The 12,143-nt window shown below is 51.1% G+C and overlaps 1 protein-coding gene across 1 annotated transcript; it reads left to right on the plus strand.

Moving 5' to 3' along the window:
- The first annotated feature begins 2,868 nt into the window (after positions 1-2,868).
- Positions 2,869-5,760, plus strand: DRD5 (dopamine receptor D5). The gene has a single exon (XM_025887601.2). It carries the CDS (start codon positions 3,306-3,308, stop codon positions 4,728-4,730), a length of 1,425 nt encoding a protein of 474 aa, XP_025743386.1. The 5' UTR covers positions 2,869-3,305; the 3' UTR covers positions 4,731-5,760.
- The last annotated feature ends 6,383 nt before the right edge of the window (positions 5,761-12,143 follow it).

Raw genomic sequence — 12,143 nt, forward strand, 5'->3', positions numbered from 1 at the left:
CTTGATTTCAGAAGTTCAAAGTCTAGAGAGCCAGTAGCCACATAAATGGCTAATGATTCAGCATCATAACTGCTGCAGTGGGAGCTGACACAGGGTCTGTGGGAGCACGGGGCCCCTCTCAGCCCAGAAGCCAGGGGGGCTTCCTGGAGAGGGGCTGCTTAGGTGAGCTGAGAGAGGAGGGAAAGGTACCAACGTGCTTGAGCGCTCCATGCAACTTGGAAAGCCATGACTCCTGTGGGCCAGGCTCTCGGCTGTGCTGTGTGCCGGAAGAGAATCCCCATATTCAAATAGTTTTCTTGCATTTCTCAACTTCTGTGAAGGCAACAGGCAATCCTTCTCTGAAATTCCCCCTTGTCTTTCCTTTCCTCTCTCCTTCACGCCCCAGTGCCTCACCTCCTTCACAGTGACTCTTGCAAAACCCTGCCCTGAGCTTTTAATCCTCTCTGCCACAACCCTCCCCCCGCCCCCGTTGCCCCACCTTTTCTTTGTAGGCTCTTTGTTTTGAAGACCAACATAGTCTCTTCCTTCTGGGATGATTCCCTCCTCCGCCAGCCTCTCAGGTCCAATAATGCGTCCACTTTCTGGCTCCATTACAAAAGGCAGGACAGGAGGCTCCTCACAGGGCAGCCCAGGGCAATGAGCTGCACAATTCCAGCCGAGCGAGAAGGGGGATTCCGAGCTACTCACAGGACATGCTTCGGTCTCATCTCCCTTACCTTCTAAACTACATGAAGCTTAGCCTGTTTCGAAGAGGAGGAAACCGAGGCTCAGAGAGATCAAGTAACTGGCCCAAGATCCCACAGCTAGCAAATGTCTGCTTTTCTTGCCTGTTCTTTCTTCCTGTCTTCCCTTTGGTCCACAGAACTGCGATTTCAACCCAACGAGGGACTTCCCTAAATATCTTGTCTAGATCACTCCCCACTGTTACACTTTTCCTTCATAGTACCCGTCACAGTTGTAATTGTACATTTATTTGAATAATTCTTGTACTAAAGTCTATCCCTAATAACCTCATAGAGGGAAGGGACACTATAATTTTTAAACTCCCTTGTATTCCCAGCGAATAAAACAGCATCTGAGATGGAACAGGTGCTCAGTGAGTATTTGCCAAATAAAAGTACAAGGAATTGAAATTCAAACTTGTCTCCCAAACCCAAGTCCCTTTCCGACATCCTAAGTTGGTGTTTTCCAGGAAGACAAGACAGGGCGGAGGTCATTCCAGGGTGAGGGACTGCCATAAGACCCATTAGGGAAATTACAATTACCGTTTTTTGTTTGCTTGCTTGTGTTTTGTGGTGGTCGTGGCTTGAATCCAGGCTGTAGGTGGAGGAGCAGGGGCAGGAGAAGATTTGGAGCAAGGGAAAGATGATTAAAAGACTTCAAAGAGCTTACCTGAGTCCAAGGATCAGGGATTGCAAGGAGATACTGAGAGTTTTCCACCTGGGGAATGACGTGATCACAGTTACATCTGAGAAAGATTGCTCTGCCTGCCATTGAGTAGAGGGCTGGCAGAGGATCAGGGCAGAACCTGGAAACTAGCAGAGTGTCGCCATAAAACAGGGTGGAGAAGACACATTCTTGGATGGGGTGTCAGTGGAGAGAGGAGCAGACTAGCTCCTAGGAGATGGGGAGAGAGAGGAGGAAAGGATGACTCCCTAGTTTCAGGTGCAGGTCCCTGGACAGATGGTTTTTCCACTTCCATCAGCAGAAAGCACTGAAGGGAGAGAAGATTTGAGGGAGAAGACGCTGGAGAAGGCCAAGTGCGCTGAGTCTCCAAAGTTGTCTCCAACAGCTTGCAGGTGTTGGTCCAGGGTGCAGATGGGGACCAGGGTGAATGGGGCAGGTGGGTCTGAGTGGAGAGAGAGATTAAAGAGGGGATGAGAGAGGCCCGTCCCTGTTTCTAGACCTCGGTGCAGGGCGCTGTACACCTCAGCCCGTTCTCTCCCCAGCTGTCTTCAGCTGAGCTTCACCCAGGCAGAAACTTGACCCTTCAGAAGCGGAACTTGTCTGCTGGAGGGAGGAACCATGTTAAGAGCCTGGAACACTGCTCTCCTCTCCAGGGTTTCTTGCCATTCTTTTCCAAACTTCGGGCTTTGGGCCATCAGTTCAAGCCTCAATTTCCACTTTCTGTCAAGCACTGAGATATTAATCCATCATCTTTCTCAAAGTTATAAAAAGAGAAAGACTGAAAATGTCCAGCAGGGAGGAAGCACCCAGCTGGCGGGAGGCTCCCTTCCTCCTTCTTGTCTTCTGGGCTCATCCAAAATTGTTCCCCAAGGGAAAAATCGCTTAAAGATTGGGGGTGATGGTGGGCAGAAAGACTGTCCCAAGAGGTCAGGTTAAGCCTGAATTTTAGAATGGAAGATGGGGGCAGAGCGGGTAGTTTAGGAGAAGTGGTTTCTAGGGGACACGCCTCCTGACGCTTTTCCTAGGTGACTGATTTCATTGAACCTTACACCCCCGGGGAAGAGCAGGAATCATTAGCCCATTTTGTGGTTGAGAAAACCAAGACCCAGTGAAGCTTAAGGCGCTCCAGATCACACAGCCGGGAATGAAGTCCCATTTGGGTCTGAGAGAAATCCAAGGCTGCCTTCTACCTTACAAAAGCTCTTTCCCACTCTAGAAGCCAGTGATTTCCCCCATCCCTACCCTACCTCCCCGTTCCGCAAACGAGTTCGGGGCCAGGACACCGGGGCTGGGTCAGAGACCTCTTAGTCTTCCCGGTGCGTGCTTTTCCTGACACGGGGCAAGGGTCTGGCACGGGAGCGCCTCTCGGACCTGCGGATTCGCCCCCGGACTGCGGCGGCGGAGCGCGGAGAGTGAGCGCGCCCCGGTACAGGTGGGGCGGCTGCGCGGGAGATTGGGGAACGCGGAGGCGCGGGGGCGCGGGCCCCGGGCGCGGACAGGGACGGCGGCAGCGCGGCACCGCTCGCCCGCCGCCGGCAGCTGCCGGCCCCCGCCCCCTCGGTGCCGGCTGGCTCTTGGCTTCTCCGGCTGAGAACCAGACACAGCCACGGCCACAGCCGCCCGGGCGCGCACCGGCCGGCTTCCTGCCCCCAGCGCCGGCCACTGGAGGGGCGCGACGCGGCCGCCGACCCGGAGGCGCTCGAGGAAGCGAGAGGGGTCCCCGCGCACTCGGGGCCCCGGCGCAGCGCACGGTGAGCGCCCCCCCCCCCCGGGGGCTCGGAGTTTCCCTTAACCGCGGGTCCCGGTGCGCCAGCCCCCGGGCGCCGGATGGGGTCACCCGGGGGGCGCGAGGCCGAAGTTGGGACCGCGCGCAGCCCGCCCCTGCCGCCAAGCCGGACATGCTGCCGCCGGGCCGCAATGGCACCGCGGAGCGGGCGCGGTTGGAGCAGCAGCAGCTGGCGCAGCGGGGCGCCGCGGGGGGCGCGGAGGGGGCGGCGCCGCTGGGGCCCGCGCAGGTGGTCACCGCCGGCCTCCTGACCCTGCTCATCGTCTGGACCCTGCTGGGCAACGTGCTGGTGTGCGCAGCCATCGTGCGCAGCCGCCCCCTGCGCGCCAAGATGACCAACGTCTTCATCGTGTCTCTGGCTGTGTCCGACCTCTTCGTGGCGCTGCTCGTCATGCCCTGGAAGGCGGTCGCTGAGGTGGCCGGTTACTGGCCCTTTGGGGCCTTCTGCGACATCTGGGTGGCCTTTGATATCATGTGCTCCACCGCCTCCATCCTGAACCTGTGCGTCATCAGCGTGGACCGCTACTGGGCCATCTCCAGGCCCTTCTGCTATGAGCGCAAGATGAGCCAGCGCGTGGCGCTGATCATGGTCGGCCTGGCCTGGACCTTGTCCATTCTTATCTCCTTCATCCCAGTTCAGCTCCATTGGCACAGGGCCAAGGCAGGCTCCTGGGGCGGGGTGGAACCGCCACCCAGCCTGGCCAACGGGACGCCCTGGGAGGAAGCGGGGGAGCCAGAGGCGAGGGCCGAAAACTGTGACTCCAGCCTGAACCGAACTTACGCAATCTCCTCTTCGCTCATCAGCTTCTACATCCCCGTGGCCATCATGATCGTGACCTACACGCGCATCTACCGCATCGCCCAGGTGCAGATCCGCAGGATTTCCTCCCTGGAGAGGGCCGCGGAGCACGCGCAGAGCTGCCGCAGCCGCGCAGCCTGTGCCCCTGACACCAGCCTGGGGACGTCCATCAGGAAGGAGACCAAGGTCCTCAAGACCCTGTCGGTGATCATGGGGGTCTTCGTGTGCTGCTGGCTGCCCTTCTTCATCCTTAACTGCATGGTCCCCTTCTGCAGCGGGCGCCCCGAGGGTCCTCAGGCTGGCTTCCCCTGCGTCAGCGAGACCGTCTTTGACGTCTTCGTCTGGTTCGGCTGGGCCAACTCCTCCCTCAACCCCGTCATCTACGCCTTCAACGCTGACTTCCGGAAGGTGTTTGCGCAGCTGCTGGGGTGCAGCAACCTCTGCTCCCGCACCCCGGTGGAGACAGTGAACATCAGCAATGAGCTCATCTCCTACAACCAGGACACCGTCTTCCACAAGGAGATTGCAGCTGCCTACATCCAGATGATCCCCAATGCCGTGACCCCGGGGGACAGGGAGGTGGACAAGGAGGAGGAGAGCCCTTTCCATCATATGTCCCAGATCTCCCAGACGTCCCCAGATGGTGACCCTGCGGCCGAGTCTGTCTGGGAGCTGGACTGCGAAGGGGAGATTTCATTAGGCAAAATAACACCTTTCTCCCCAAATGGATTCCATTAAACTGCATAAGAAGCGCCCCTCCTGGATCTACATAGCTGCACAGACATTAACAAGCATGCAGAATACACACTCACCAATACATTTCCAGTGCTGCTCAGTGGATCACATTTTCTGTGTCTGTGTAGTAGCCCATGGGCTTAGAAACCTCACCAGATTGATTTGCTGTTGAAAGAATCGGCAGAAGCGTTCGGCATAAACTCAGTCAAATATACCCCCCAGCCTAGCAGAAATGGACCAATGGTCCAGTTAGAGAAGAGAAGGTGGTGTTTGGTTCTAAAAAAAAAAAAAAAAAAAGTAGTAGCTGGGTTTTAAAAAAATATACTCTCCGCTCCCTTTTAAACAAATGAATTGATCACTGACTTATTTTTGTTTGGTTGATTTTTAGACAACGAGTTCTATGTGTGTGTGTAGTGCTGCAGGGGCTGTGTGTGGCTTTCGTGTATCTTATTTCCTGTGGTCCTGTGTTTATGCAGTTTCTGCTCTCTGTGTGTGTCTTTACGACAGCTGAGGAACTCTTTCTGATTTGTTCTGGTGTCTAATAAACACAAATTATGTGCATGATGGGGTGATTGTCTTTGCTTTGCCAGACTGGCTTTCAGAATAGTTCCTAGAGAAACCATGAGAGCATCCCTAAAGTCAGGGAAGATTTTGGCTTGGTCTGGAAGCTTCTTTATTTTATTTTTGCAGACAGGTTGGCCTTATAGGTACATACAGGAGCAAGGGCCGTGAAGAGATTCCAATTCCTCAGGTTTTTTGTTTTAATTTGTTTTGTTTTGTTTTGTTTTAGATACACACATCTCAAGTCTGTGCTGAAAGCCAGCTTCAGTGCCACGGCATCAAATAGGGACTTCTATGCCCTGGAATTCTAATATTTTTTTCTCATTTGGAATCTCCTTTTTAAAAAATAACATACAATAATTCTCCCAGGTTCTAGACAGATGCTCTCAGTTCATTGAAAAGATCATACAGTGCAATAGCTGAATCTTTCTCAATCTCAAATCTGTAGTGTTTTAGACTTACGTGGCTTTTGATCCACATTTCTGAAAGCCTCTGAAATGTGTGAGCTGATAAGCTTTAAAAAAACAAATCTCATTTTTAAATAGACATTTTCATCTGTAGGCACCAGGAAATGAGAGAACGCATTTTAACGAAAATGGAGGAGCCAGAGATGATATTTGAATGAACTTGAAATGGGAAAATCTATTGGTTGAGGTGTTCAACAAAAAAAGAGCGCAAGGAATTTCAATCTTTTTGTTCCTCTCTGCAGCCTGCACAGGGAAGAGGAGCGTTTTATTCTGGAGCCATTCCAATTGAGAGCATGTTATTACCACTAGATCTAAATGCGAGCATTGTTAAGGGAAGCAAATGAAATCTGAGTATGTAATTTCTTATAAGTCCCTACTTGGAAGCAAGCTTATCAAGGACAGTTCAATCAATTTTGGTCTATTTAGGGATAATTTTATTGTCAGTCTACTGAGCAACCACGTCTTGTTCACTGCAAAATGTGCACTGCCTGACACATAATGCTTAATAAATATTTGTTGAATGAATATTTCTGGAACGGTGAGGTTGAAACCAAGTCCTATTTGGTACCTTAATTTTCATACCTGATTTAGGCAAACTGATAGTGGAATCTGAGGTCTGTGTTCAGTTTTTGGCCTCTTTGTGACCCGATCACTTCTGTGGACCATTTGGGAAACATGGGGGGCTATGAGAAGTGCCCTGCTCTAGGATTCAGAAGATGGCTGTGTGATCTCGAATGTCCCGTAACCTTTCTGGGCTGCACTTTCTGTCTGCATCTGTAAGTTGAAACACTTACACTAGAGCAGTGTTTTCCAAATTGTTCTTCACCGTGCAGATGTTATGGGTGGGGTCTCGGGCGACCTAAGCTCAGCAAACCCAGCTAAAATAACTGTTTTCTCTACAGGGCTTCTTAGAGCTTTTCTGTGCAGCGTGAATCCCCGAGCAGGAGAGAATTCTGCATTGCTTCCCGATATCTTTGACCTTGTGAATCCTCTTTTGGCTCAATTCCTTACTCCCTTCTCTCTGGAGACCACAGTTGCAGGGAACACAGTTTGAGAAAGCCGAATCGATCTGGAAGTCTCCTAAGTGTAGCTAATCTATTCTAAAGGACCCACTGTTATAAGCAAGTTTCTTTTTTTTCCCCTTGTGGCAAACGTGTTCTAGGCCCCACACCCACTCCATGCTGGGCGCTATTCTAGGAATGTAGTCACCAAGTAGTCTGGTGTCTTGAGCTTCTGCTTTAGCAGGAGGGAGACAAGTGAAGGAACACGACCATACTGCCCTGCAGTGTGAGCACAGCCCGGACTCCGATACATCATTTCAGGCAGTGACAACTGATGGGACACAGACCGCACAGTAAGCAGGGTGGGGGAGCTGCTGTCTGAATTGGGCTGGTGCCTCTCAGAAGAGGCGATGCGGAGGAGGGTCGGATATTAAGGTCTAGGAGGAGGAGTGCTCCAGGCAGAGGGAACGGCAGTGCCAACGCCTGGAAATGCTTGGCACGCCGGGAGAAGGGAAAGGTGGTCAGTGTGGCTGGAGGTCTCTGAGAGGCTCATGCCCGGATCGGGAGAGCAGCAACGACACGCACTGCGGGGCGGCATTCAGAGCCGGGCACCACGCATGTGCTCATTACCGCGGCCCACGTGCAGCGCTGGGCACCACGCATGTTGTCATTACCATGGGGCCGCATTCAGCACCGGGTACCACGCATGTGCTCGTTACCACGGCCCACGTGCTGTGCCGGGCACCACGCATGTGCTCGTTACCATGGGCCGCGTGCAGCGCTGGCACCAGGCATGTGCTCGTTACCACGGGGCCGCGTGCAGCGCCGGGCACCACGCATGTGCTCATTCATTCAAGGCTCACAACCCTGCCAGGCAGGCACCTTTATTACCCCCATTTTACAGAGGAGGAAATGAAGACATTAGGAAGCTAAATAACAAGCCCAGGGTCACATAGCTCTTGAGTGGCTGAGCTGAACTTGAACTTGGGCAGCGTGGCCGTGGAGTCTTTAATCTTCACTGCCCTGTGGTGGTGAGAAGGGCCGCCAGGGCATCCCCAAGTCAGCAGGTGCGCTAATGTGGGGATCAGAACATCCCTTGTCCGTTTGTTAATTAGCTGGTTACATGACACTTTCCTATGACACTTTCCACATGGAGGCCAACCTCCACTGTTCACCTGCTCTGAACACTCCTTGGTGTTTGGAGGGGAGGCAGCAGAGGGCCGTGGAAAAAAGAGCCATGTCCTGAGCCCTTATGTGGACGGCCAAGTGCTTTCCTGATTCTACTTGACCCTCACATTAACCTCACCTACTGTCATTTGTCCATTTTATAGATGAAGATACTGAGGCACAGAGGGGTTAAGTTGCTTATCCAAGGTCATATGACAGTAAGTGATGGAACAAGTGTTTACACCTGGTTCAGTGGTTCTCCACTGGGGTGATTTTGTTCCCTAGGGGACATTTGGCCAAGTCTGGAGACACTTTTGGTTGTCACAACCAGGTGTGGAGTGCTCCTGCCATCTAGTGGGTAGAGGCCAGGGCTAACCAACTTACAGAGCACAGGACAGCCTCCACCACAAAGAATTATCCAGCCCAGAGAGGCCCTGAGCCGGGCTGGTGGGCTCTGGGTCCCAGGAGCATGCCCACAGAGCTACACTGCTGGGACTCTGAAGCTCCACAGCCTCAAGTTCAAATTTTAGATCCCACATGTATTGGACTAAATTTGGGCACCTTTTCTAGTGTTAGGTTTCATTTATTTTTTTAAGGTTTTTATTATTTTGCAAGAGAGAAAGAGCGATCAGGGGGAAGGGCAGAGGGAGAGGGAGAGGGAGAATCCCAGGCTGACCCTGCACTGAGTGCTCAGAGCCGGATGCGGGGTTCCATCTCAGAACTCCAAGATCATGACCTGAGCCAAAACCAAGAGTCAGACACTTAACCGACTGAGCCACCCAGGCCCCCCTAGTTTCAGTTTATCAGAGAAGTGGGTACATTAACCCCAAAGGTTTGGATGAGAATTAAATGAATGTGCATAACACCGAGGTTATTTTTGTGTTGTTCTTTTTCTTTCTCCTCCTTAAAAGAACTCCATGGCTTGATGCATTTTAAGTCGACTTTGAGGTTCCTAGCTTGGGTAGAAGTACATCATCCTGGAAGTTGAGGCGACGAGAGCTGAGATTCATTCTGTCCGTCCCTCACTGTCTTCTGGGCCTAAAATAGTGTCTGGTATGGAGGAGGTGCTCAATAAATGTGTGTCTCCACCTCGGACACACACACACACACCCCAGTCTTAGGTGCTACCACTGAGTGAGTAACTAGGTGTTTACGCAGCAAGTCCTGGGGTGGTGTCTTCACTGCAGTGTGGTGGTCCTCACATTTTTGGGCTGATCAAAGGCCTGCAGGTCTGAAAGCCCCACAGAGAGTGTTTTCATTGTACAACACACCTGGACGCTCTTTTATAACTAAAAAGAGCCTCCCTATTTCCCCCAGAGTCCCATGAACACTTGGTGAGGTCCTTCCAACCTGCCCATGGAAGAGATGAGACAAGCTGACAGGGGACGGGGCAGAGGTGTCCAGAAACTCATCCAAGGTCACCTACGCTAAATCTGAAGGTGGCCATACTTCCTGTGCCCTCTCCACCGCATGGCACGGAACGAACGTGTGACAACAGGTGAACAGCCAGAACGTCCTTAAAGTTCGATTTTAGTGTATGTGCTGCCGAAGCGAGCACGGGAACGTCCTTAAAATTCGTGCTGCACTACCCACCCCCTCCCAGCTCTTTGTGATGAGAGGAATGACGTGTCCCCATCAAGTGGTGGCATATCCTTAAATCTGGGTTTGTCTGGTGCTCCCTCCTTTGCAGATTCGGACATGAACTTCAGGCAGGAGCCCCACAGAAGCATCGTACTGGGGGCATGTGCTGTTACTTCCCATCACTGGCAATGTCCCCTTTGATCATGGGTGATGGCGGTGGCCACTATAAAGTTACTTGATACTCGATACAAAGATACTTGATAAATATCTTTTGGAGAGATACTTTGAGACTACGAAAACACCCCATTATTCCTCAAACTTTTACCCATTGGTTTTGGCATCTATTAAGGATCCTTCTCTGAATCAATTATTGTTGTGCTTGCCAGATGGTGTGTTTAAAAAAATTCCTTCATTGTTTTACTGTTGGTTTTTTACTGCATCTATTTATTTTTTAATTTATAACTGTGTAGACTCCTGGATTCCTAGATTTTATAATAGGTCATAATCCTTTCCTCTCTATATTTATTGCGATGTTTAAATGGTCTCAGATTTGACCGGGGGGTGGGGCCCTTTGGAGTTGGCTTCTGCGTCCTTTTGAGAGGGTGTCATTATTCTTTGGGCAGTTTGTTGTTTTTTTGGCCCAAGACACTGCAGAGTCATCTTGCATATTTCCTGCCGGAGCTCTGGAATCATCCATTTCTTTAAGGAGTTTCGGTTCCTTTTAGCAGAGAATCAAGATCTGGGCACTAGGGTGTTACTGCTACTCAGGCAATTGGTTTCCAGGTCCCCTCGAAGGACAGAGCTGGGAAATAGATATGTGTATATATATGCACACATATACTCATATGTGTATATGCACATACCCATGAGCATCTCTCTCTCTAGGTCTATTCCTAGCTGTGTACATACATTAAGTCCCGTGGGCCTCTTCTGATTCCTTGTGGACATATTTTAAAATCGTCACCCCCGTTCAAATTCTGACTAACTTCTTAGTTCATGAGATCTGGAAGTCAGAGAGATTAAGTTATGTGCCAAGATTTTTTTTTTCCATATTAGAAAAGGGAATAGTAACTGGACTTACCTTGTAGTTTATTGGCCGCGTTATGTCATATGATGTAGGCAGGATGGAAAACCACGCAGACAGTGAGAATTGGAAATCTATCCGCTCTGTGATTGTATCCGGAAAACACAGGGCAGGGCCTCTCTGTGTCCATGCGGTAGTCCTGTGCTCCATTTTAGGGTGCTCCATTCTAGAAACCGAGAGCTCGGGAGCCAAGATCCAGGAGAGGGATGAAGTGGATCAACAGCAAATCAGACTTGGCCACACCTGGAACAGGAAGAAACAGGGCAAGATGTCAAGCTTGACAAGGAGAGAAATGGTGGAGACCAGGGGAGACCTAAGAGGAGAATGTTTCTGAGCTCATATGGAATCCGTTGGGGCTCCAGGCCACTTTGGGGAAGGACTCCAAGGAAGCATGAGCATGCCCACTCACAAGCAGGGGCTGAGGCATCAGACCTCGCTTCGATGCTGTTCAGGAGAGGCCGTTTTGACATTCCCATTTTGGGGCTCGGTGCCCCATGTATCCCATTTGTAGGCCATTAGCACAATGATGGGCCCAGGGAAACATGGAGAACATTGTTTTCTGAACAGAAATGGCCACTATCCTTTCTCTTCTTTAGCAATGTTTTACGTACCTTAAGCAAATTTGAAAGCTGGCTGGAGACCCCAAAACCCATTTTGTCCACCGCCTGCATTGTGCATGTGTGGAAACTAGGCCCAGAGAAGATGAGGGACTTGTCCAAGAAGCCCAGCAAGGTCGTGGGAACTAGAATCTAGAGCCCAGGTGTCCAGGCCCCCGGATCAGTGCTCCTTCTGCAGCCACATCCACCTTTCATGGGGGGGGGGGGGCAGAGGCACTCCCTGTCCTTGGAAATCTTGGCAATCACGATGCAATAAAGCTCATGGCCGATGGTCCTTCCCATGAAAAATAAGTTGATGAGATTTATTCTTTTCCTACAATATCCCCCATTAAGATGGAACATTGCTGAGTTGCTTGTGGATTAAATACAGATGCTCAGGGATTTTTAGGACCCTGATTAATTCCTGTAGAAGGAAATGTAGAGGATGGTAACTTAACACTGATGAACTGTGGCTCTCAGGGGGCAAAAGGGCATCTGAAAGGTCTGTTCTTTGTTTGTCTTGTTATTTCGTGGGAGAGGGAGTGAAGTGGCAGGAAGCCATTGTCAAAGAAGAAAAGAGGACTTTAAAATGAAGTGAAAACAAGCTCAGAGGCACTGAGTCTCCTCCTGCAGGGAGAGGGGCTGCTACCGCCAAAGAAGGAATGTGAGTGACTCTCTGTCCCCTGCCCGGGCCCTTCCCTGTTTGGTAAAATAATTTGGAGGTTTCAGGCAATGAAGAATGAGCATCAGATCGGGAAGCAGGAGATTTGGGTTCAGATGTCAGTCGTGGGATTTTAAGTACATGATTCGATGTCTCTGAGTTGGGGCTCCTCATCTCAAAGAAGGAAAACCATCGCGTTTCCATCACAGGGTCGTGATCACTAGATTGATTACTAGAATCTACTCCAGACCACGTGCCATGTGAGGGTTTGTAGAGTGGTGTCACTCATCCCTTGTAG

The sequence above is a fragment of the Callorhinus ursinus genome, unplaced genomic scaffold (assembly GCF_003265705.2).
Source record: "Callorhinus ursinus isolate GAN/ISIS: 27379988/994484 unplaced genomic scaffold, GSC_fseal_2.0 scaffold4, whole genome shotgun sequence".
In the NCBI taxonomy this organism is placed as follows: Eukaryota; Metazoa; Chordata; class Mammalia; order Carnivora; family Otariidae; genus Callorhinus; species Callorhinus ursinus.